This window comes from Martes martes (assembly GCF_963455335.1).
Source record: "Martes martes genome assembly, chromosome: 16".
Taxonomy (NCBI): Eukaryota; Metazoa; Chordata; class Mammalia; order Carnivora; family Mustelidae; genus Martes; species Martes martes.
In genome coordinates, this window is record NC_137904.1 from 28,416,579 (window position 1) to 28,442,636 (window position 26,058).

Here is a 26,058-nt window from a genome sequence, read left to right on the forward strand (position 1 = left end):
GCCTTGATACTTCTGACCAGTCGTAATGCATAGAAACTGGATGCATTGTCTCTGTCCCACACGCTGTCAGGAATTTAGAAAGAGCCCCGCACCCATGATCCTGAGGCCTAGGTACAGGTGAAGTAGGTCACCTCCTCCCCAGGACCTCGGGGATGGCTCTGGATTCTAGCTGGGAGGACTTTGGCTGCTGGACACAATGTGCTGTGGTTCCTAGGACCAGCAGTGGGGATGTGGCCAGTGAGTGCCTTGAGCCGGGAAGTGAGTGCAAGGTAGAGGACCACCTTCTGGCATTGTCTGTCTCCACTGGGGACCTCTGGGGCTATTGACGCAGCATCTTCAGTCAGTCAGTCAGTATTAAACCAGAGCCCTGGTGGTATATTCCCGTTCAGAGTTCATGGGGGTAAAGGAAGAAGGGGAGAGGCCATTCCACTGCCCTAGTGCAGTACCTGGCCCGTGGCAGGGGCTCAGTCAAGTTTTATGATCTCAGCCTTCCGGAAAACATCTTTTAGACAAAGATGGTCCCAAGGTAGAAGGAGCTGAGGTATCTTGAGCAACTGTTATGTGCCAGGCAGCTTCTGGGGACTTTCACATCTCTTAAGGTCGTTCGTCTTCTTCCCAATGACCTAAGGGGCAGAGACTGTTAAACAGCAAAGAAACTGAAGCTCAGGGAGGACTTCCCCCAAAGTCACACAGCGCATGTGTGGTAGAACCAGGATTTCAACCCAGGTTGCCGGGTTCCAGAGCCTCCCCCGCGCTCCTTCTCCTTTGAAGCGCTCTTCTGGGTTTGTGAAATACCCAAGGACCTGGCCTCTCCTTCCTCCAACAAGAACACTATTCCTGGTGCATTGCCAGCAGATAACTTGTGATACACCTTCCCCCTCTGCACCCCCTTTCAGGCGGCTGCCTGATCCCGGAGCCACCTTCTCTGGGCCCAGAGTGATTCCCAGACTCCTGGGGAGAGGAGCACCAGTGCGAAAGGTCACAGGCGAATCTGAACTGGCGAGCAGCCCCCTGCCTCGCTTCCACCACACTCAGGGGGCGGTAGCAGCCCCCTCCCCCAGCAGGCTCAGAGATGAGGAAACTGGGGTTCCCCCAATACACTGAAGGCAGAGCTGGGATCAGACAGGGATCCCCTAACTCCCTCCCGCTGCTCCCCCTTCGCCAGAGGTCTAGGCCCATGGGTTTTTTATTTTTTTATTTTATTTTATTTTATTTTATTTTTTGCCCGTGGGTCTTTTACCACAACAGCCCCACCTTGACATTTCTCCTAGAATGAAGTTCTGCTGGGGGAGAAAACGAGGTTTAAAAACCACAGCAGCCTTGGGCTACATTGCCGGGGTTCTAACAAATGGCTCTTGACACCCTTCTGCCAGGTTCCCTCCTAAAAGGAGGCTTTTGTTTCCTGCGGATATCCTTGGTTAATTATTTTTAAATAAATAATTATGTAGTCTGCAGTAGGGGAGAAGCCTCTCCGTGACCCATATTTGATCATCAGAGGACTGGCCCTCTTCCTTCGGCCAAATTAAATAGGCTAAAACCAGAGTCTGTTTGACTTGAGGCTGAATCGATGATGGGGACAGGCTGGGAGGTGAACGCACACCTGACTCCCAGCGTTATCACCGCTCTCTCCGGAGCAGAGCATCTTGGGGAGGTAAATAGCTGGCCTGGGAGTCAGAGAAAGCAGGAGAAAACAGGGTGAAGTCCAGTCCCTCCAGAAGGAAAGAATGAGAGTGGTAGGGGCCAGGCCTGCCTCCCAAGTTGCTTCTAGAGCAAAACCTCAGGGCTTCTGCAGGGAGGGATCCCTTGGGAGCCCTTCTCCAGGGACAGGTCATTCCACTGGGTGCTTAGAACCTGCCCCAGGTTGTCTAGAATTCCAGAGTCTTAGGACAGGTACCCTGGGGTCCCTCTCCATACTAGCCCCCTCCCCACCTATAGTTACCCCTTTTTAGCATTAGGCTAGGAGACTTAGAGATATTTTCTCCTATCTCGAGATCACTGTGTTAAGGATGTGTTTCCCACATCGTATGAGACGAGGCTATGGCACAGACAGAAGTCATTTTCCCAAGATCATCTCCAAAGAGCAAATTCGGGAATCAAGCCTGAGTTTCTCTAGCTCCTGAGCCCATAGTCTTTTCACTGTCCCTCCTTGTCAGAAATCTCTTTCTCTTGCTGATGTAAAACCTGCCTCCCTCTTTTCCCTTGGATCTGCTCTGGCTCCTGAGCTCCCAAGGCACACATCTTTCTTCTTCTGCGTAATAGCACTGGGAGCTGTTGGGACACATCCTGCCAGGAGCCCAGTGGCAAATGTGAGTGGAGAAAAAGAACCTAATGTGACCCAGTGGGGCAGAGTAGAGAGTCATAAATAGGAGACTTTGGGGTTGCAGGTGACTGTGGAGGAACATGGGCAGGACCAGGCAAGGGGTGCTGGTTTGGAGGCAGGGAAGCCTTTCCTCCTTTTAACTTCATGGCTCCGGTTCCCCCAAAAGTGGAATGCCCTAGACCAATAACCACCAAATTCCAATGCTGTCCCACTGCCACCCCCACCAGCAGCCCCATGCATCAAAGGATGGGGACAACCACCAATAGAAGAAGCCCATGGAGTGCACAGTAAGCTGCTCAGAGTCAGGCAGATTGCTTTTGAAGGTTGGAAGCCTGCCTTAGCATTTGTTTGTTTTCTTCCTAGTCCCCTATGGCTCTAGGTCATATCAGCCTTGGGTAACGTCCTTTGGATGGTGCCAGGAAAACTGGCTCAGGTCTCCTTTTGGCAAGCTTCGTATTAGTGATTTGGAGGCTTCTGGCGGGGGGGGCGGTGGGGGGCGCTTTGTAGCCTCCTCGTGAGGGTGGGGCCCTGGGGGAGCAGGAAGGAGGGCAGCGGGAGACAGACCAACAGAACCAGTGTCCTTGATACAGTCAGAGTTAATATGGGGAAAGCTGGCAAATGGAGAATTGCAGCCAGACAGTTGGCCCACCTCTCCAAGCAATGGCACACTGAGAGCATTCCGTCTCCCTACCTTGCAGGTAGATCCAGGGTCCCTCAAACCTTTTTGTTGAATCCAAAGTGAAAAATAAGAACATGGTCTTCATCAGCTTTGAGCTTAGGTGAGATGCCCCAGAGACCCCCAGCTTTGTCTTTGGCTGTCTCGTGGGGGCACATCCAGCAAGACTTTGACCCTGAAAACTGGGCCCAGGTTCTTTGCCCCCCCCCCCTTCTGCTTCCTTCTGTAGGCCTCCTCTGCACACCATTTTTGCCTTCCTGAGCGCAGATCTCTGTTTTGGTTCCTGAGCAAGAGGGAGGGTCAGAGCAGTGAGGCTATAAGCATGCTTGGTTCTCCCCTCCCTTGCAGACTAATCATCCACGTCCTGCCAGGATGTGCTCCCTGCCCCACCTCCTGGCGGCTGCGCCTTCCCCTGGGCCCTGGAAGTCAGCCAGATGGGACCCCATCAGAGGAATGTGAGTTACAGAGCCCAAGACTCCCAGCCGCAGCCCCACATCCCTGCCCTGCTCCGCCCATGTCCCCCCGCCCCGGGGGCCCCTCAGGCTCAGCCAAAACCATGGTGTGCAGAGATGGATGCCTTCCGCTATGGCTCGTGCAGGGGCCCCTGGGCAAGTGCCTCTCTGTGGAATGGGTCTGCTCATACTTTGCAGGCCCCACATTGCCATGAATGCTGGGGAAACATTTCTAGAAGGCATTTCAAAGAGTAAAAGAAATACTCTTACCAGGAAGAGAAGGCCAATCTCAGCACCTAAATCCTGAAACAACTATGCTAAAGCAACAATGAGGGGAATCCTCTCATGCATTGAGTTCCTTCCTCCCTCCTTCCCTCCCTCGCTCCCTCCCTCCCTCCTTCCCTTCCTTCCTTCCTTCTTTCCTCTGACAGGTGTGTATTGAGTGGTTACCAAGTGACAAGACACTAGGGATACCACCATGAACAAAACAAAACAGACAAAAACTCCCGGCCCTCATGGAGCTTCCATTCTGGAATTTGAAGTCAAGCCCACGCCACCTCTACCCTAGAAAAGACGGCCAGTGTTTCTTGTGGGCAGACGGGGGAGGAGAAGGCTACTTGGCCTTCTTGGCGTCCACCCTTGCCAACAAGGGGAGTGAGTCTGTGTTCCAAGGCCCTGGGGGCACTCACGGCTGCTGTGGGGTCCGTCTTGTTTTGCAGGCGTCCGCTACAGCCAGCCGGGGAACAGTGAGGTCACTTCCGCCTCAACAATCAGCCACCATGGCAACAGCGCCATGGTGACCAGCCAGTCCGTTTTACAGCAAGTCTCTCCCGCCAGTCTGGACCCTGGCCACAATCTCCTCTCACCTGATGGTAAAATGGTGAGTACACCTGGGCCATTGTAGCTCCGGAGCTGATAAGATAAGAGGCAAAACAAACACAACTTCTCACAAGGCCTGCCTCAAACAATGAGCCATTGTAGCCCCTTCGGGGAAAATGGGGGCCGTCCAGAGTTGGAACGGAAAGGTAGGACCGGTGACCCAGCCTTTGGCGGGTGGAAGAGGTGTTCGGTTTGAACCTAGCCAATAAATCTGACAGAGTTCTGCTCTCATTTTATTGATTGAATGCCTCATAAAGGAGCAAGCCGGGTGGGACCCTGTTTGTTTTGGGGCCCGCCAAAGACATTTGCGTTGATAAAATGTTCATTCTTACCCACCCCCCCAACCAAGGCCTCCAAAGCCAGTCTTTTCACCTCAGAGAGGACTTCACTTGGAAACAAGCCCCCTCTTTCTCTTCACTGCCCCCTGGTGCTGGCACGGAGAGAAACTGAGTCAGGATTTAGAGGGCGGTAGGGATGGAGGGAAGCTTCTTGAGCTGGGATGTCTGATGTACGTCAGGGAAGAGCACAGCACAGAATGGTGGGGTGAGGCGATGCTTGCCCGGTGAGAAACACCGACTTTGAAGTTCAGGGACCAGGGTTCAAATCCCAGCTCCCACACTTAATAGCTGAGTAGCCTTGGGCGGGTCACCGAACTCTTCTAAGTCTCTGTTTCTCAGCTATAAAATGGGGGTGATAACAATATGGTAGCTGGGGGAGCAAGTGTGCTAACAAGTTAAGACTCTGCGCAGTGTCATAGAGTCGAGAAACGCCTGTGGTGGTGTGATGTGGATGTCCGTGTCCCTCTCTCTAAATGAAGCTTTCTGTGGCCATACCCACAGCCCACACCCAGATGTAAGTTTAGCACACTCGGTGAGGAATGGACTCTTTGAATTGGCAAGGCTCTCACTCTCTAGCCACACAAGGGCAGGGGAGCGCGGCTGGTGAGAGAGACAGGCATTACGACACTGGTAAGGGCAGGAAATGGAAAACTTTATTCTTTGGGTCATGCTCTGTGTTTCGGTGGGGGAGGAGCTGCAGGTTCCTGGCTTCCACGCTCAAGGCGGAGCTGCACACATTCCCTCAAGGTGTCTGACCCAGAGGCAGGTGGGGGCTGGAGCGGTGGGGGCAGGGGGGAAGGGGGGACGGGGACAGGGAGCAGATGCCAATTCAGACCTTGACGTGTGTGCACTGTGTAGGCAACACAGGAATGGTGAGTCACAGGTGACTGAGTCCCCAGCTCCCTGGAGGAAAAAACAGCGTGTAGTTTCCAAGGGGAGGGCTAGCCTGGGTCGTGGTCTGTGCAGACACCCTGCTCTCCCCTGGTAGCAGTCTGTGCAAACGAGAGAGGCACAGGGAAGTTTCTATGAGTCACTTGGAGACCCAAACAGGTTAGGGGTAAGGATCGCCCAAGCTGCTCTGGAGAAGGGGGGCTTATGGGAGACATAGCCCACGAAACCCTCCACGTCTCCGCTCCTCTCGCTTGAAGGTCCTTGGGGTTTCCCTTTGGACCCTCCAGCTCTTTTTCCTCAGAGGCAGGTGGCCTCACCCCAAGCCAGGGCTGCTGCAGACAGGCTTTTTGCTTCCTGTTCTGCTCAGCAGTGCCCTAATGGGCAGCGTATTACTGGATTGATGATTGACCAAGAGAGCACACCTCAACGTTAGCAAACACCTGGAAGCTTGTTTGTGGGGACCGGCTTTTTACTAGTCTCCAGCACCCTGGCTTACATGTTATGTCACTATTACTGGATGCCCAAATGCAAGAATCTGTTTTCTGTTAATATATAACAGGTCCATCCCAGAATGTGGTCCACCAAGGCAGGAGTGGAATATGGTTAAAAATAACGCAGGCAAGGGAACCCGTGTGTCCATGTCCTGGGCACGGTTGTTTATCAGTGACAGGATGGAAGTTGCTTAACTTCCGCTTCCTCCTCTGTAACACGGGGGGGGGGGGGGGGGGGGGTAATCATGCCTGCATGGTGGGATTGGTGTGAGGATGGCTTGTAGCGCCGTGGTTCTTTGGGTAAGCCCCAGGTGAGGAGTGGCAGTCTTTTGTGTACTGACATTCACTAGGATGTGAATTCAAAATCTTCCCCTGGGGATCAGTTTTGGAAATACTGCTGATCCACGTGAGCTTTCCTTTGCACTGTCTGTTCCCTCTCCCACACCCAAGGGCATAGGCAAAAAGCTGGCCAGATTTAGGGTTGCAGTTTGTGTGTGTTGAACATTGTGTTGTTGTTGTTTTTTTTAAAGCACCTACTGGGGGGCACCTGAGGGGCTCAGTTGGTTGAGTGTCCAATTCTTGGTTTCAGCTCAAGTCATGATCTTGGGGTCGTGGGATCGAGCCCTCTGTCGGGCTCTGTGCTCACGCAGAGTCTCCTTATCCCTCAAGCTCCACTTCTCCCCTGACTCATGCTCTCTCTTTCTCAAATAAATACATAAAAATCTTAAACAAACAAGTACATACTGGGGCTCCTGGCTGGCTCAGTCGGTAGAACATGTGCTCTTGATCTTGGAGTCATGAGTTCGAGCCCCACATTGGGCATGGAGTTTACTTAATAATAATAAGAATTAAAACACACATACTGGATACTTTCCCAGTATCAAAGCTCAGGCCTTAGAGGCAGATGGCCTGCTTTCAACACCAACGTGACTTGAGCACATTTCTGAACTTCTCTCACCCTCCGTTTCCATGTCTGCAATGTGGGGGGTAATAACACCAACCTTGTAGGTTGTACACAGTAAAGCACTTAGTGTAGGCGAACTGCAAATGGCAGCATTCATGTACTTCAGACACAGCAAATTATCATGTAAGAATCATGAAGGCAGCCCCTGGCTTCCTTCAGTTCTGGAGGCAAGTAGAAAATACTGGTTGCATTTTAGAGTGGGAAGGAACTTGACCAAGGTTACCCAAAAATAGTAAGTGGAAGGGATTTGAACTCGAGCAAAACTGAGTGTGAATTCTGGCTTCCTCAATGACTAGTCAAGTGATGCAGAGCTGGTCTGTCCACTGTTGGGAGGATCAGTCTCTTAATTGGTAACGTAGGGGCAGTGGTGAGAATGCCCTCCCTACTTGTGTCATTATCTGTTGAGGACAATCAGTGCAAGCACTTGACAAACTCTAAAGCCATGGTTGGCATCTGTGTTTCTCTTTCACCATTAAAATCAAACATTGAAACGGCAGAGATTACTGTCACTTCATTGACTTTCTCCAAAGGATTACATTACCCAAAGGAAGTCTGAAGGCAGGTTACTGATTTCTTTTCTTTTCTTTCTTTCCTTTTTTTTTTTTTTTTAATGACTCTGACATTTTGAAAAACAAGCCCAGTGAACAGGCTGGTTCTCTCTTGTTTGATGTGGTCAGAATTCCTTCTTGGTCACGTGACACCTCCCCCCCTCCAACCCCAACTGACTTCTTGATGCCCATTTTAAAAAAACACAAACAAACCCATTCGGTTTTTTTCTTTCTTTCTTTTTCAAATTAACCTTGGAAGCTATGGGGTTGACCAGAAGGTCAGGGCGGGAGATAGTGTCTTACCCAGGTGCTGGTGTGAGACCTATCATTTGACAAGCTCCAGAGGAAGGGCAACGGGACTACTCAGACATGAATGTATACATTCTGTCCCTAAAGTATCTCCGAGTAGTCCTGATACCATCAAGAATGTCTAGAGTAGTTCAGAATGACAGGAGACATCTCTCTCCCTTCTTTTTCCCTCCCCCCTCTCTTTTCTTTCTTTCTTTCTAAGACTTTATTTTTAAGTAATCTCTATACCCAGTGTGGGGTTCGAACTTACAACCCCGAGATCAAGAGTTACATGCTCTACCGACTGAGCCAGCCAGGTGCCCCGAGACATCCTTTCTTAAAAATAATTTTAGAAATTATTAAAACTATAAATAGTAAACTACTTTGTCACCAAAACAAAACAAAACTATGTGCTTGTGTGCATCTGCAGGTGTGTGTGTGTAAAATTGATAAATTCTTACAATTAGTGGGGAACCTTTGGAAGCATTTCGGAAAACATCAGAATCAAAACAAGCACATTTATGACAGTTGTTTAATACTGTTTAGAAAGTTCTAACCAATGCAATAAGACCTGTATACATATTAGTACTAGCAAGGAAGAGATCCTATCAGCACATGGGCTCGTGATGCCTTCATACCTTGGAAAAGTGAGGAAAATCAATAAGGAAAAGACACTATTAGGAATAAATAAAAGTATTTGGTCCCCAGTGAAAGGTTGCAAAGTGGCCATGTGCATAGTAAACATATTAAAATTAGTAGCTTTCTCTTGCTCATCTGTCATTAAAATATAATGCTGCCACAGTATGGGGGCCCCTGGGGGCCAGGGCTTATCATTTAGTAGCTTTGTCATTAAGATAGCAGCTCCTTGACCAAAAAAAAAAAATGTTCATGGATAGTGGAGATTCAGAAAAGGTAGAGAAGCGCAATGATGGCTGATCTCCCCCAACCCTTAGTAGTAATGGCAGGAGCGGGGTAAGGAAAGGTCCTCTGTAAAAGATAAGAACTTGACTTCCAGAGTCAGGCAGACCTGGGTTTAAATACCACTTGCTGGGTTATTAATAGGATCTTAGGCAACCTACCTATCTCCTCTGTGAAACAGTGATATATCTACCTGATACCATATCTACCTGATACAGATCTACCATGAAGTTTCTGCCTCACAGAACCACAGTGAGGTTTGTCTGTTAATGTATGAGTGGTACTTAGCGGAGTCTGTAACAGTGAGAGCTTTCCTGTGCTTCTGCCTAGTCCCTAATCCGCTCTCACTCGGGCAGATTTCAGTCGTTACTTTCAGCAATCACATGTCTTTAGCACCAGTAAGAGAAACGTCATGGAGCAGAATAGAGGATACTTCCAAATTGAGCAAGCGACAGTCCCACAATACCTGGGAGCAGAAGAATCCCTAAGGCAGGCAGGTAACTCAAAGTAGTCAACAGACAGAAGCACCATAAGGGTCAGGTTGTGTGTTTTGCTTCTTGGTCTTTAGCACCTAGAATTGTGCCTGCGCCTCAGTGGATGCTTCGTAATTGTTGAATGAATGAGTGTGTGTGAGTGAGTGAATGAATGAGTGAGTGAATGAACGAGTGTGTGAGTGAATGAGTGAATGATGAGAGTGTGGGTGAATGAATGAGTGAGTGAATGAATGAATGAATGAATGAGTGGGTGAATTAGCTGTCCCAAGGACTTACTGAGCCGTGTCGTTTTGGACACTGGTCTTTGCAGTCCCAGTCCCACTCACGTTGCTCTTGTTTCTTTTCTCCAGCAGATCTCCGTCTCCGGAGGTGGTTTGCCCCCTGTCAGCACCTTGACGAATATCCACAGCCTGTCCCACCATAATCCCCAGCAATCTCAAAACCTCATCATGACCCCCCTCTCCGGAGTCATGGCCATTGCACAAAGTAAGCTCCGTTCTTGGTCACAAAACCTAGGGGGCAGGGAGAAGAAGGGTGGGAAGTAAATCAACCTGATTTTTTAAAAAGGTTTATAAAAAGCCCCCTTCAAACTCACCCACTGCTTGTTGATTTGATTCTGCTTATGTTTAGTTCCTTATCTCTCTCCTCAACAATATTTGGACTGTTTAGCCTAAAGAAAGAGGAACAATTGAGTCACACTGAATCTGGGTCACGGCTCACCAGCCATGCACCCTGGGGCAAATCATTAACCTTAATGAGGCTCAGTTTCCTCATCTGTAAAATGGGTTGCTGAGGTGATCCAGTAACAGTACATAGAGACATGCTTGTAAGTCTGCAAAGTGTGAGTATGTAATATTAGAGCTTGTACTTTTGTCTCGTGTTCATTTCTACCTGTAAGGATGTGGTAGATGTTCCAGGAAGTGATGCTGATGTTTCTTTGTGCTGGCAAAGATGGAGCAATGATGGGCTTCCTTCTGAACAGGGAATTTGGTGAGGTCATGGGACAGCTCTTTGGCCCGTGGTGAAAATACAGTGAAAACTCCCAAGGGAAACTGTAGGAGCATCTCTGAGCCTTCAAGGAGAAACATGCCAGAAGATGGGGCATGGATCTGGTCCTTCCAGCTCTAGGAGGCTCTTGTTCTACAAGGAACCTCTAGCCCCTCACGGATGGGCCAGATCAGGGCATGGGAAGGCCGAGGGGGGGTCGCATGCCGCTCTCAGAATTCTAATGCTGATGAGTAGTCAGTGTGTTTCCAACTTCCATCATGGCAGCGCCCACCAAGTCATCACCCTGACCCTGGGAAGTCTTCCCGAGAAGTCTCGGGAGAGACCGGAGAATGGCGCATTGCTCTCCTTCTCTTTGCTGATTTCACCCCCTTGTCCTTGTGGCTTCCCTCTATTGAGTACCCGCACCTCTTTATTTTGTTCCTGCCTTTTCCTCCTCTCTCTCTCCTCTTTCTCTAAGTCAGCTCTAGCGGAGGTGGCAACTCAGATCACTTCTGCGGAGAGTGGCTCATGTGCTGTTGGAGGGTAGAACTGGGCTAGACCCACAGCAGGCACCCAGCTTTACTGAGCATGTCCTCAGCTGCTCAGGAATTGAAATAGCAAATGCAGTTGTTTTGTTTTTGTTTTTTGTTTTTGCAGAGAGAAATGGGACTAGAGAAGCTTTTAGAGGACTGACAAAATAAAACATTTTTAAACTCACTGCCTCTTCATAGGAATGTAGTAACCATACTAATAGCAGGGTTTGAGAGTGAACTAGGATACCTAAAACCAGCTTGCTTGCCTTCTAGAAGATTTGGTTAAAAGACCCATGTCTAAGCTCTTTTTATCACCTCTTTATTTCCACAACCGAAAAGATACACAAACTGTCCCACTTACCTTCTTTCCTCCCACATCAAGCTTCAGCTGACACACAATCCTTAATATTTTCTTAGGCACTCTCTGAACTAAAATTTTCCCAGAAGCTATTCCGTATTTTTTCAGCTTTGTTCCTCCTGATTTCTTCCACCCAGACTTCTCTGCCGTCTTGCTGTATCCTTAATCTGCAGAGTATACATTGGCCTTGGAAGTGCGTTCATGGTGCATGTGCAGGTGTGTGCTTGGAGTTGGGGGGGGGTATGAAGAATGGCGAGAATCCCCAGAAAACTTGGCTGAAACTCGTGGTCCTAGCCAGTGGAGTGACAGGCTGAAGACTTGCTTGCAGGCGTCGTCCTGTGGTCAGCTCTTGTCCCATTGAGTCTGAGGGTCCTGCCCCGGGCAGAAGTGGTAACAAAGTACTTGGTTGGCATTGCCAACCCCCCATTCTCTATTCATCCACTGGACGGACAACATGCTTCTCAGGCAGGAACCAGTGCCCAGAAAACAGGTGAAAAGGCCAAGAGTCACACTCCGTGGGAGCTAGAATGACATCAGTGTCTCTCGATCCTGGAATTGAGGCACACAGCAGGATCACAGACTGTGTTGAAAATAAGATTCCTGGGCCTCACCTCTGAAGGCTCTGACTCATTAAGTCCTGGGTGAGGCGAAGGAATGTATATTTCTTAAAGAGCTCCCCCAGATGATTCTAAAGCACAGGCAGGTTTCAGAACTGTGCCCTCAAATGTCATCCACTCCCGACAGGGCAGTTGGCTTTTCTGGGCAGAGATTTCCCAAAAGAGCAGCAGTAATAAGCCTGGGAGGACAGCAAGTCCGTGGGGCCTCCTGGGAGACCCCGGGGGAAGGTAGGAGAAGGAAACAGGATATCAGGATATCAGGTGAGACTGGGGCTCGGGGACCTGAGCCCCTAGGGGATGGGAGATAGCACTAGTCTGTATGGGATCAGAGGACCCAGCCCCAGCCCCCGTCCCCAGAAGACCCAGGAGGAGGCTTATTCTCCCTTCACTTCTGCTAGGGGTCCTCGCCTTTCAGGTTTCTGATAACAGTATCAGCTAAAGCCCTGAGTAAGCACCAGCTGAGGTCTTCATGCTATCTCCACGGAGGACTTCCCACAAACCCGCTTCTGGAACCCTCTCCATTTCAGGAAAGGCCCTCTAGGTGTCGCTTCCACACTTGCCTGAAAGAGACCTTTTTTCTGGATTTTCTTCTTCATCCCATCCTGCCCCCCGTTTCACAGAAAGCAAGCTCAAAGGAACATTGGCAGCCCCAGGAAAGAGGTTGGAGTGTCTTGCTCCGATCCTCTCATCCCCACTCCCACCCTGGCTTGGCTCTCTTCCCCCAGATTCCTGCCCAGGGAGCACATGGAGTGGGGGGGGGGGGGGGGTGGACCAGGGACCCCGTCTCTGCAGCGCTGGCCCTGGTTCTGAAGAGGATATAGACACAGAACAGGACAACAGAGGCCTGACACCTTCAGAGTAGAAAGATGGCAAGAGCCCCTATAAACGGCCAGCCTTTAACTTACGACTTCCTCCTCCCACTACCTGGACCTTTTGATGCCACGAGCTCTGTGCCACCAGATAAAATCCATCCACTTCATAGACAGGCTGAGGTCTGGTGTTTCCCCCCTCTCTGCTACAGTCAAGAGAAGGAGCATCTGACCTCTGCCGGGGTCTTTGCACCGGTTCGCTAAATGACGGTCTTCTGGCTTCGTACTCCTAAGACAGTGCAGGTTGTTGGTGGCGGTGGTGGTTTTTGGGTTTGGGTTTTGGTTTTTTAATCAAAATGTGAGTTCCTGAACACTCCTGCCCTCTGCTGGGCAGACAAGTCTGGGCAGTAACCTGTGCCTTTGAGTGGCTGCACTAAGCTGCCCTCAGGGCACCCAGGTAGGCCTCTCTCAGAGTCAGGTCTGGAGGGAGCAGACCAGTTAGAGGCCGCCTTCCCAGGGTCCTGGCAACCTCAAGGGAGCCAAGGATGACTCTCAGGTCTCGGATCTGTGTAAGCCCAATTCCATCCACAGCTCACTGCAGAATGTGAGTGAGCAAGTCAGTCTCTCCAAGCCTCAGTTTCTTTGTCTGCAGAGTGGATCTATAAAACCATTTCCCAGGCAGTCTCTCACGCGAGGCCCAGCTGTGCCGGGCACATGGCAGGACTCTGTCAGTGACCATGCAGGTGCACTCGCTTCTCCGCGTCCCTGAAGCCACCTCTGATCTTTCCCTCTTGCTCCCACAGGCCTCAACACCTCCCAAGCACAGAGCGTCCCTGTCATCAACAGTGTGGCTGGCAGTCTGGCGGCCCTGCAGCCTGTCCAGTTCTCCCAGCAGCTGCACAGCCCTCACCAGCAGCCCCTCATGCAACAGAGCCCCAGCAGCCACATGACCCAACAGCCCTTCATGGCGGCTGTCACTCAGCTGCAGAACTCCCACAGTAAGGACATGGGGCGGAGTTGGGGGGAGCTGGGGGAGGGGGCGGGCACCACCAAGGGCCCTATGCAGCCCACCTCTGGATCTGGATCCGTACTTGCTTGGAAGTGAATTGATTTGGTCACTTTTCCCTACCTGTTATCAACCCAGACAATTCCTCAGCATGACCCTTGTGGGGTCTGTGCCTTTCCTAGACCTGCTCTCTACCTCCGTGACTCCTGGGGGAGGTTTGAAGAAGACAGTTGAGCCTACGTGTAAAGGGGAGCTGGAGATAGAGAGCAGAGTTGGCACCCATGGATGATTTCGCTAGGCAACTGCAGAGCCTTTTCCCCGTGAGCCCTTTCTATCTAAAATTCCAGGTAGTCATTACCAAATGACAAGAGTAGGCATGCAATTTGTGTTCTCTGAAAATGAAGAATCTTCTAGAATCCCCATGCTGTCCTGTTGACACACCCCAGACATCTCTAATTGAGAACCACGGACATAGGTGGACAATACCACCTCCTCGCCATCTTGGATAAAGAATAGTAGTGCTTCTGCTGTTACCTGCCCCCCCCCCCGACTCCGGCCCCCAGACTGTTTCTCATGTCCTGTCTTTCAACCAGTTAGTTCCCACTCACTCCAGCCACTGTATCCCTGCCCTCTGTCCTGAGCCCCAGGCCCACAGCCAGCCCTCTGGCCAGATCAGGATACAGCCCCTGGCCTATAAGTTTGGCAGGGTCCCAGAGGAACACCTGAGAAGTCTCTGGAACAGAGTGATCATCTTGGAGTCAGACAAACATAGGATTTAAATCCTGCCTCTGAGGCTTACCAGCTGTGTAGCCGTTGGTAGAGTTTCTTAGCCATTCTGAGCCTCAGTTTTCTCATCCATAAAATGGAATGTAGAGAGGTTATGGAGATGAGATAAATAATGTAGAGTGATTATGGAGACAAAATAAGACTAGGTATGAACTGTATCTGGTAAACACAAGAGTTACAGAAATGCAGGTGATGATTTATTAAGGGACTTTCTAATAGGAGGCAGGAATGGGGAAGAGGGTTTTTGTTTCTCCCCTGGCTGCACAGCTCACCCTTCTTCTATCCTCAGGGCACTCTCCCCTCCTCAGGCCTGCAGAGCTGGTTTCCAAGCACCATCTCACATTCCAATCACATTTTTTTTATGTGGCTTCTGGAAAAATCTGCCATAACCTGTAGCAGAGTCTGGGACCACATATCCCCACTTCCCTTTCTGTTCGGGACCTGATAATATGCCTCTGCTTGTCGTTGCCCCTTGCCAGGCCCAGGTGGGACTGTCAAGAGAGTGGCCCCTAGTGACCTGTGAACTGCAGAGGCCCAATTGAGGGGCCCCAGGACCAGGCAGCAGTCAGCCTCCCTCCACAGGAAGGACAGGTTGGGGTGGCAGGCAGTGACCTTTACCCCGTCCCCTTGTAGAAGATGCTATGGTGGATAGAATAGGCTGCTCCCTCCCTCACGGCCAAACAGCCCCAGGCTTCTGTTAGCTGGTCATGTGACTTGGAATTCATATGAATCTAATGGATAAATCACATGAGTCAAAAAGTTCTAGACTTGGTGAAACAAGTACTGGAAAAACTGAAAAATGAGTTACCTGCTCCTAAAGGTTTTATTTGCATCTAGTCTCCCCTTGTCTGTCGTCCTTCATCTTTCTGTGACATCATAATATGACCTGTGATGTCATTTTAGCACAAATTGGAACAACTCAGAATTATACAATGAATTATATCCATGTCTAATTATAATTATTAATCAATTTGTAATTGCTTTGCACAAGACCTGGCTCTTGAGTCATGGCAGATAGGATAAGCTTGTGCTGGCCAACTCGTTTATGTTTGCTGGCTACTTAGAACTTTTTCTGACTTACAATCGCTGATGCACCACATATGCCTAAGGCCCGTTTTTTGATGTTAAGCATCTAACATTTAACTGAAAAAGTCAGGAGAACAGAAGTGCCGTCCACTACCATCAATAAGATGCTGTGCAAAGCTGTTTGTCTCTTTGGTACAAAGAGGTACTTTCTACGTGATATTTTCTAATCCTACAACAGCTATCATTCCCATTTTACAGATGAGGAAATTGAGGTGACATGACTTATAAGGAGCCAGAATTGAAACACATGGCCATTCTTTTGACCACATCAGGCTGCCTTCTGAAACATCACCAGCCCCTGCCCCCTCTTCTCTGCCTCAGGACATAGGAGCTTATGGTGTGGGGTGGGGGTGGGGTCTGTAGGTCTGTAGCTGTGTTCATACCTGTGTGGTCATACCAAAGTGGTCTTGACTTTGTCTTCCCTCTGTTTCTCCAGTGTACACTCACAAGCAGGAACCCCCCCAGTATTCCCACACCTCCCGGTTTCCGTCTGCAATGGTGGTCACAGATACGAGCAGCATCAGTACGCTTACCAACATGTCCTCCAGTAAACAGGTAAATGCCCAAAGGAAGTGTGGTGGGGGCTGCGACCCAGGCTAGTGATGTGCAGAGAGGGTGGCACGTGGGGCCTGAGCCTGGTTCTTCCCAGGCTCCTGGTTACTTGCTAAAGGAGTCCCTGAGGTCAGAGGCAAAGAAGATGGACCACAGGCTAACAGGACTTTCTGCTCCTTCTGCTTCCCCAGCTTGATGATCCGCTGGAGACTGGATTACACAGAGCCTTTAGGTATTGAGACTGAGTATTTCCCATGGATTGATCGGTGGTCCGTGGAAAAGGTGTTTCCAAGGGCTACTCAAGACAGTCATGCCCTCTGTAGCATTTCATGCTTTGCGAGAGGGATGCCTGAGGGTTTTCCACAAATTAATCAATGGAAAAAGGGAGTAGTAAGGCTGATTACCCCATCCAGGACCCATGCTGGACCCGGAACACTGCAAACTCCCAACCCATGGAGATTCCCCAGTGCACAGTCGGGCCTTCCAGGGGCCCAGATGTTTTATCAAGAAACTTAGAATTTACTTCACAGTGTACTAAAAGTGGGGAATCCAGAGGCTTCGTCACTCTTTCATTGGGTGGCTGGTTCCCACCTCCAGGGAGAGCCGATGGAGCAGTAAACCCAACCAAAGGCAGGGCTCATCCCTGCGGCTTGTCCCTGCCACGGGACACGGAGAGTAAGGAAACAGGACAGGGTGTCTGAACACACTTGACAGTTCCAGAATAATACAATAGGACCTTTTAAGAGCTGGGGTCTGTGCAGCGTGGGAACTGTTTGGCCTCTATTGATTACTAGATAAGTAGGTGACAGCCTTGAACTTCATGTCAGAGGCGCTCAGCAGGGATTGGTCTTGTTGACGGTCTTTTTTCTGAGTCCTGGGACTCAAACCTCCTCCAATGCCGTGTGCTGCCAAGCATGTGCTTTCATGGGCTCGGGTTCTCCACTCTTCCCTTTGCTCACATCTCCTCTTGGTCCCACAGTATGGTAGAGCAGGTGGGTTCTGTTCCTGGGTTTGCCTTGACCTCTCTGAGCCCTCATTTCTTCACCTTTAAACTGAGAGTCATAACATGGACTTGTCCTAGGGATTCGATGAGATCGTGTGGATTTAGGGAGCACACACAGCCTAGGCAGCTGGGCTCTGGAGTTGGGAGAGGGAGGAGGTGTGTGGGACCTGCTCTGCCACTCTTCTCTCACCCAATGGAAGATGAAAGGACACCCCCCGTGGCCCTGCCCTTCGACTCCCGTGCCATTTCCCACTCTTTGTAGCGAGCAGGGAAAACATTTATCTGTGCTCACAAATCTCAATCAGGGAACCAGCCAGGCGCAGCAGCCCTGCTTGGGAATACCTTCCCCCTTTGAAAGGTTTATCAATCCATCTGCCGCCTGGTCAGCCCTAGACAGGGCTCTGATTAATTATTCCTGTCTTTCCCAAGTTGACTTTGATGCTTGCTTGTTGAAACAAGCCCTCTGAATTCAGGAAATGGTCTCTTAATCAAAATTCTACGAGACGCTCTCTGAGACGCGGCACTGGCCGGCAAATGACTTCTCCCCTCCGCTGGACAGAGTGGCCAGCCGACCTTGAAGCTGCACTAACAGCCCTCCAGAACCACTGGGAAGTTGTCCCTAAGTCCATGGGCGGTTCAGGAGTCTGGCGGTAGCATCTCTGGGGTGATGAGAAGGATGTTCACATGTAGGATCAAACTATTCACGGAGCCCTGTAGGTTTATACTTCTCATGAACATGATCTCATCATTTTCTTTCTGTTGCAACTTCCTTGGTACAAAGGAATGAACTGAGGCTCAGAGAGGCAGAGTGACCTGCCCAAGATCTCACAGCTAGTCAGTTCTAGAGCTGGACCTTCAGACTCTGGGCTTTGACTCTAAATCCTGGACTCCTTCCATTTAAGCAATACTGGCCTTGCGATCTCCATCTCAAAAACACCCAAGCATTTGCTGCTGTTGTAGTCTTAACGGTCAGGAACAAGCATGAAATTCAGCCCCCATAGGTGTCCCAGTCAGTCAACTTTCTTCTTCCAAACTGAAGGAGAAGAGGAATGGGGAAGTAAGGGTAAAGGTACAGTCAGACAGAAAGAACCAAGGTGAAGAAAATTTTGTACCAAATCTGTTCCCCAGGCAAAGGGTCAGAATGAATGCTGAAAGAGATGTGGTACAATGTTGCTCTCTCTTTGTCCTAAAGTATTATTTAACAAAACAAGTTTCAAGAACGTTGCTGGGAACTGGGCGTGGTGTAAGGACAGGAGGATTCCTTGGTCCCATATTTTGGGGGAATGGCTGGGTTCAATAGCTAAAAACCACAAGGCCAGGCTTCTCCAAATCTTTCGTAGACTGCTGTGTGCATGAAATGGGGCCATTAGGGTGCACAGATGCTCCAGGCCAAGGGACGCATCCTGGGCAGCCCTCTTTGAGAGGCATCACAGAATGCTGGGAAAAGCCAGCAGCCTTGCATTCACCCCAGTCCCTTCCCTGCCCTGCCACAGGACCTTGGGCAGTTAATTCATCCTGTGGGACCATTTCTGCATCTCTCATGGGGAAAATCCTACCACCCCCCCACCCCCCTACACCCCCCCCCTCCCCCGTCTCACAGGATATTTGCATGCCTAGAAGAATGGCTGGTACATGGTCAAGTACTCCACGTGCTAAGTCCTTCCCTCTTGCTGCTTTCCATCTGTGATCCTTTAGGAGATGCCTTCTATCGACTCCTTCAAAATTTGACTCATTGCTTGGTCTACAAGCTTCCCATTTTTATGCTGACTCACAGATGTGTTCTCATCCCTGGACTCCCAGACTCCCAGGAAAAAAGCAAATCGTGAAAGGACCTCTCAAAGCACCAGAGCACTTTGTGCTTAGCCAAATGCCTGGACTATAGTAGATGTTCAGAAAATATAAATGGAGGAATGAATGAATGAATGAATGAATTCAGAGCTAGCATTTTTTGAGTGCCTCTCATTTGCATAGCAACAGTCCTAGTGCTTCATCATTCTTACCTTTCCCAGCTAACCCTCCGACCCATTCTGCAAGGTAGATATTTTTTACGCCCAACCTACAGAGCAAAACACTGAGGCTCAGAGGTGGGAGGGATCCAGCCAAATTCACACAGATGATAAATCTGGAGCTCTCTCCAAATCCATTCCACCATGCTCACCTTCTCCTATCCTTTTTCGGCACTCAGAAAAATGACCCAGGTTTATGCAGTCATCAGGTTCAAGCCAGGATTTGAACTTGTATCTGATTGCAGTGTTTTCATTGTCAGGACAGACATGCCCTGAGGCCATGTGGATCACATTTCAGGAACCTCTAGGCTGGGTCGCTCTCACCTGCAGCTCCTGGGGCTCTGTGTGCCTCCCCCTCCTTCTCAACCCTGCGTACTGGCGAGCTACCATCTGAGTGGGGCTGTGCCCTAGCTCCTCTAAGACAGGGCCCTGCCAGTCTGGAACAGGACCGCAGCAAGCACTGACACGGGTTAGAACAAGTGTGGGCTGGCTGCCCGCCGAGTCCTGTTTCCACAGCCTCTATACCCACTGCTCCACTTCCCAGTTTACAGAGAGGTCAGGAGAGGACCCCTACCCCTCCCCCCTCCAACTGGCACGGGTAGGTCGGTGGGGGGGGGTGGGGGAGGGCTGATAAGAAGGAGGCAGACAGCCTCTTGTAAATCCTAGGCAGCTTCCCATGTTCCAGCCTTCTCCACTGGTGGTCAGGCAGGAACTGTGTGATGATTCAGAGCACCAACTTGGCAGTTCTAAGATCCTATCACTTTCTACCTGTGTGACCTCAGGGAAAAGTCCTAGCCTCTCTGAGTGTCAGGTTCCTCGCTTGTAATACGAAAATGATGGTTCCTCTGTCATGGGATCATTAAAAAGACTAAACACAGTATGTCTTGTAAGATACCTAGCTCAGTGCTTGGCTCAAAACCCCCCACCCATGGCGGGCAACTTGACCTCCCCTCGCTGGCAACCCTGAGTGTCTCTCAAGCTTTGGAAGGAAGACTATAAGTGGCAAAGGGCATTTATTTTCCAGTGGCCATACTCAGAAGGTCAAAGGAAGTCATCTTCCTTGTGTTGAGGAGCACAGACTTTTCTCTTGTGAGGTCCTGGGCAAGTTACCTACAGTCTCTCTAGGCCTCAGTTCCCTCATCAGTAAAACTGGAAGCATAATCATTACATACATACATACATTTATTTATTTATTTGAGAGGGAGAGAAAGGCAGGGGAGGGCCAGTGGGAGAGGGAGAGAGAAGTTTAAGTAGGCTCCATACCTAGCGCCAGAGCCTGACACGGGGCTTGATCTCATGAGCCTGAGGTCATGACCTGAGCCAGAATCAAGAGTCCAACGCTTAACTGACTGAGCCACCCAGGTGCCCCATCATTAATTGTAATTAATACAACCATAATGAATCTAATCTCATAAGAAGAGCAGAGAGTTATCTGTGCCCACTGTTTCTACCTGCTCAGCCCCAGTTATTTCTTGAGGCTATTCCTGACAGTCATCGGTCCTCACACAGCGTTGGAGCATCTCCTGTCCAGCTCACTAGTACCGCCGTGTTGTCAAACCAATGGGTAACTTTCCATCTCTGCCTTTGACATAGCTGATCACGCCCACCTTTTGTCACTTGGATTTTGGGATGATACCGGTTCCTGGTCCTCCCCACCGTGGCACTTGTCATTTCCATAGCTGGCAGCTTGTCTTCCCAACATTGAGTTGTTGGAGGGCCCTCGTGCTCATTTTCTACTGTGTTCACTCCTGGGTGATTTCCCGTCCGATGGCTTTGGATCAGGTGTCCACACTGACGGATCCAGTAGTTCTGTCTCCAGTACAGACCTCTGCCTTGAGTGCCCATTCGCAAATCTGCCGCATCTTTGGCATGACAAGCCTCGCTAAAATAGGAGCTCTTCATTTTGCCTCTACTTTTCCTACTCAAACTGCTGCTTCCTTGGGCTTCCCCATTTCCAAAAATGGTACCAGTTGTTCAGGGGAGAATCCTGAGAATCCCCTTGATTTGTCTCTGCACACCCCACAACCAGTCCCTGGATAAGTTCTGCTAGGAATCCTGCAGAATGCATCCCACATCTGAGCGCTTCTCATCACCCCACCAGTCCAGCCCCTTCCCTCACTGATTCCTTCCAGTGCCCCCAACTTCCCACTCCCACTCCTGCCCCACGATGGTGGTTATGGTCTGCTCACTACGCAGCAGCCAGAATTAGCTCTTAAAGGGGGAGACCAATCATGTCACCCCTGCCTTGTCAAAACTTTCCAGGAGCTTCCCATTGCAACCAAGCTGAAATGGAGGCTTCCTAGACGCAATGTAATCAGCCCCTTGCCGACCCTGTCCTTCTCACCTCCCTCCCCTCCTCCTTCTTCCAGTCAGCTTCAACTGAGCCAGGATTGAAGTGATCCCACTTCAGGACTTCTGATTTGTGGTCTCTTCTGCCCTGAACACTCCATAATACACATCTTTGCACGCTTGCTCCCTCATCTCATTCAGCTCAAATGTCACCACCTCAAGGAGGCCCCTCCTGATTGCCCTGTGTAAATTATTCCTTTTTCCTTCAAATCAGCCTAACCTGTTATCACTTGTATTTTTTTAAGATTTTATTTATTTATTTGACAGAGAGACACTCAGTGAGAGAGGGAACACAAGCAGGGGGAGTGGGAGAAGGAGAAGCAGGCTTCCTGCCAAGCAGGGAGCCCAATGCGGGGCTTGATCCCAGGACCACAGGATCATGACCTGAGCTGAAGGCAGACGCTTAACAACTGAGCCACCCAGACTCCCCTCATGTATTTTTTCTACAGAGCGTTCATCTCCACCTGGAATTTTGTTTTATATATGCATGTACAATATAGATACGTAGGTATATACACACACATACATATTCATTTACTTATTTGTTCAAAACTCTAGAATATAAACTCTGCGACGATACGGACAGGGTCTTTGCTCATGGCTGCGTGGCCTGTGCCTAAAGAAGCGCTGAGCTTCTTTATATAGGAAGCAGTCAGAAAGTGTTCAGTGAATGAATGATAATTACCTTCAAAGGATTGATGTGTGAATCCAGTACAAGGATGCATGTAAAGCCCCCACTTAGCACAGAGCCCAGCACACAGTAGGACCTCAGTAAACGTTAGTTCTTGCCATAGACAATCAGCCCCTATAGAGCGAGGACGTCCTTAACTGTCACCCCAGCTACCACCACCCCTTTCAGAGAGAGGGTCCCCTCAGAGATCCTTTGGCCAGGGCCCCCGTGGGGCTGGCTGTGCCAGGCCTTGGTTCTGAGGGACCCCAGTACACCCCTTATCAGCTGTTTGTGTTTAGACTCTGAAGGGGACAAATAACTCTAGTGCCTTTGACAACATTTAGGGCTCTGCCACCATTTTATTATGTGAGCAAACATTTGATAGCTGGGAAGCCCATCCCTAATGACAGGTCATAGAATCTCGCTGGCGTCTCCTTATCTGCCCTTCTTGTTTGCTCTTCTATTGAAACCTGCAAGGTCACAAGCCATTTTCTCTCTCCTCACCTGAAATCTGAAAATTGGAAAAAGGCTGATAGTGGGAAGTAAAGAGACTCAAAAGTGGGGGTGGGTGGTGGGAGGAAGAGGAGGCAAAGGGTATCAGAGGACCCTGACCAGGGCCTCAAGAATTTAAAAGGGCCAGAACATGTCCTCTCCAATGAATGCACAGCTCAGTGACAGAGGGCTCAGGGCCGGGACACCTTGCGCAGCCCAGTGTTAATTCTGAGCACGTCCCATGTATTGGCTCGCCTGACTCCCCAACAGCCTCCATTTCACCAGTGAGGAAACTGAGGCACAGAGAGAGTGCCATGACTAAGAACACGAAGCTAGGAGAAGACTTTTAATCTCTGAGCATACTAGAAAGAACACGTGCCCAAGGGCACCCAGAACCAGTTTGAATCTGTCTCTACACTGTCCTGGTTCTGAAACTGTGGATGATTCGCTCTTGGATCTTGTCTTCTTAATCTGTAAAATGGGCGTAATGGCAACCTTGTACAGGAGTATGGCTGGGAGCACTGGTTAATGAGATAATAATGTGAAAATAGGCCTTTAGTAGTAATAATAGGGGTGTGTGTGTGTGTGTGTGTGTGCATTTATGCAATGTAAGCTCCTGAGTGTTGAAGGAGTCATTTTTTTTTTAAGATTATTTATTTATTTATTTATTTGACAGAGAGAGAGAGAGAGAGATCACAAGTAGGCGGAGAGGCAGGCAGAGAGAGAGGGGGAAGCAGGCTCCCCACTGAGCAGAGAGCCCTATGCAGGCTCAACCCACTGAGCCACCCAGGCGCCCTGAAGGAACAGTCTTTAGAGAAGGAGCCATTAAGCCAAAAGACAGAGAAGACTTTCCCTTTAGATGCCAAAACAAGTGAAAGGGAAGGAAGAGACAGAGGGAAGCAAGAAGGGTCTTCCTGGAGAGAAAAGGATGGGAATGATGCTCCATGACAGCCGAAATGAATGAGGCCCAAGGTCCTGGAAGGAGAGGCTTCCCCAGGAAGGGGCCGCCGCATGGCTCCTCTTGGAGGGTTTCTCCATCCATTCTGGGGTTTCCTGCCCCACCTCCCGCCCACCTGGAAGTCTGGCATCAGAGGCCGTCAGCCAGAGTTCTTGTCTTAATAGGAACAAGCCTGTAGAAAGCACTTTGCAGCTTTCCAAATGCCTTCCCTGATGGGTTGTTTGAGCAAGTGGCGATTTTCTCATGTGCTTAAGTAGATCGGCAGCTCTGGCCCAGTCTGGGAGCTGATTAGAAATGCGGGTGCTAAAAAAAAAAAAAAGAAAGAAAGAAAGAAATGCGGGTGCTTCGGCCCACCTCAAGCCCACTCGATTGGAATCCACCTTTTCACAGGCTCCCCAGCATTCATAGGGCCGTTTAAGTGTGGGGGGAATCAGTGGTCTAGGGGACCCCTGCCCATAGAGGTGTTAGGAAGAGGACCCTTACTTCCACGAGAGGCAAGAGCTCCCGTCCAGCTGCTGTTGCAACCACACACTCCCAGAAAGAGGAGCTTGACTTGAGGACAAAGGTCAGCGAGTTATGACTATTTCAAGGTCCGCAACAGTTTGCTGCTGCCTTCTGAAGTGGCCGGGAAACCTGGCTCGGGAGTTTCCCTAAAGGGAGCGTGCTTCAGGACCAGCGCTGGGGCACTGAGTGGGCACTGGATCCTCAGCCCGCAGTGGGCTGAGCAGGGTCTCGGCTCCCCTGGAAAAGCCAAAAGAGTGGCGTCCCTCCTGAATACACACCGCTGAGCTCTCTTTCCTCTCTCTGCAGTGCCCCCTCCAAGCCTGGTGATGCCCACCCATCACTTACTTTGTGCACAGCAACAAGGACCCTGTTTTCTACACCATCCCCCTCCGGGCAGCTGTCACAGAAAAGGCCGGTGGCCTGACAAGCACCTTCGAGAGAGGCCCCGCCTACCTGCCATCCTGCTGGCACCTCGGACAAGGACAGCCCGCTGGGAGGCGCAGCCCAGAGTGCAACTTCCCTCCCCTTCTATGCAGTATTGTCGCCATGCCTCTCCCAGCCATGCCTCTCCCAAGACGGCAGGTACTCCCATCTGGCCCATGGGTGGGAGGCGAGAAACCACGGAGGAGGAAGAGAGAAAGCTGTCGTGTCTACGTCACGCTCCTTCATCGAACAAACCGATGCGAAAAAAAAACTTGAATCTGTTACTGAAATGAGGAGGACACGTGCTATTGAACTGAGCCAAACACACTGTAAATATCAGCAGCCTCCCGCACCCCCCCCACCCCATCCCAGCTGATCTTGAGATTTCTTTTGAAGAAGTAAATTTCTCCAATGGGTGTAAACTATAACCTACTGTAATTAAGTGCAATTTCCCCTCCGCTCCCTTCCCCCCCCCAGCCCTGTATATAGTACTGTGTCTATTAGTTCTCTTTGTAAAGGTCGGAGTTGAATTTTCCAAGTGATTGGCCCCCTCCCCCCGCCCGGGAGGAATAGCCCGAGTGGGAAGTGAAAGCTCCTGCCCCTTTCCCTCAGGCCTGGACAGACACCAGGATGTTTGTGTGGGACTGACCGCCAGCTGACTCCCATCTCCTGTTGTGGAGACACAGCTCTGGATCCTGGAGGGGCTGAACGTGGCATCAGACTAATATCCTAGCTTCCGGTGGGGCCCGGGGGTTCTGCCAGCCCACCCCCGAGACACTGCAGGGCAGGAAAACTGGCTGCTTGATAGCACAGGAAAGCATCACCCTCTCCGAAAGCCTCCCATTAAAACCATTTATTTTATCACTGCCCAGAGTCTCATATCTCTGTCTCTGACGCTTCCTCTGCCAAGGTTCCACCAAGAACCCCCGGCCCCAACTCCCCTTGGAATTTTCCATGTATTCCACTGGGCTCGTGGCTGCGTGTCCCAGTGTCTCCGTGCCGGCTGTACCACTAAGGTAAGCATTGATTCCCCCAGCCAGGCTCCACAAGCCCCTCCGAGGGGCTCTGGCCAGAGCGGGAGGCAACACCTTGGTCATAGGTGAAGGTGAAGTCCTAGGTGAAGGTCATAGTGAAGGAGCAGAGCCAGCTCTTGGTGACTCTTGGTCATAGGAACTGATAAAAAGTGGGAAGAATGGAAACCCCGTGGGTAACTTTTTCCGCCACCTCCTAAGCATTAACCCTAGGCTTTCCTTCCTTCTGTAGAGCCGTTAGTCACTAGGAGAACAGGATCCTGTGAGTGTCACCTCCTGCCTGGGTTTCCCCCTCTGGCAAGGATGCTAATGAGCACAAATAGTCCAGAAGGCGAAAAGCCAAAGGCCTGGACTCTTCACCCACAGGAACTTTGCTACAAATAATCCAGTGTTGACTCCAGGAAGAAAGAGGATGTATCCATCCGCTTCACTGTGTCCTCTTGTAGACCCTACCCGAGTGTGGTTTCTTGCTTCTCATCTGAGTGTTTCCCAGGCAAGGTGTGGGCCAGGGAATTCTGCTGAGCAGGCCCCAAGAAGCAGGTTTTTCAAAATCCCAGAGCAGGGGAAGATGCTTTTCATGGTGAGCTGTGCAGATTTATGGAGAACCTACTCTGCTGGGTGCCCAGGAC

The 26,058-nt window shown here is 50.3% G+C and overlaps 1 protein-coding gene across 6 annotated transcripts in view; it reads left to right on the top strand.

Annotated features, from left to right (window-relative positions):
• The window catches only part of HNF1B (HNF1 homeobox B), a 55,045-nt gene extending 29,785 nt beyond the window's left edge, over window positions 1-25,260 (top strand). For 3 of the 6 annotated variants that reach the window (XM_080826154.1, XM_080826156.1, XM_080826159.1), the window contains exons 6-10: window positions 4,168-4,328; window positions 9,610-9,745; window positions 13,367-13,561; window positions 15,878-15,996; window positions 24,282-25,260. In XM_080826154.1, the coding sequence (XP_080682280.1) occupies window positions 4,168-4,328; window positions 9,610-9,745; window positions 13,367-13,561; window positions 15,878-15,996; window positions 24,282-24,302 (632 nt within the window). In that variant the 3' untranslated portion in view covers window positions 24,303-25,260. Of the gene's footprint in view, window positions 1-4,167; window positions 4,329-9,609; window positions 9,746-11,274; window positions 11,336-13,366; window positions 13,562-15,877; window positions 15,997-24,281 lie in introns of those variants that run through there. The other 3 variants (XM_080826155.1, XM_080826157.1, XM_080826158.1) reach the window with 2 other exon arrangements.
• The last annotated feature ends 798 nt before the right edge of the window (window positions 25,261-26,058 follow it).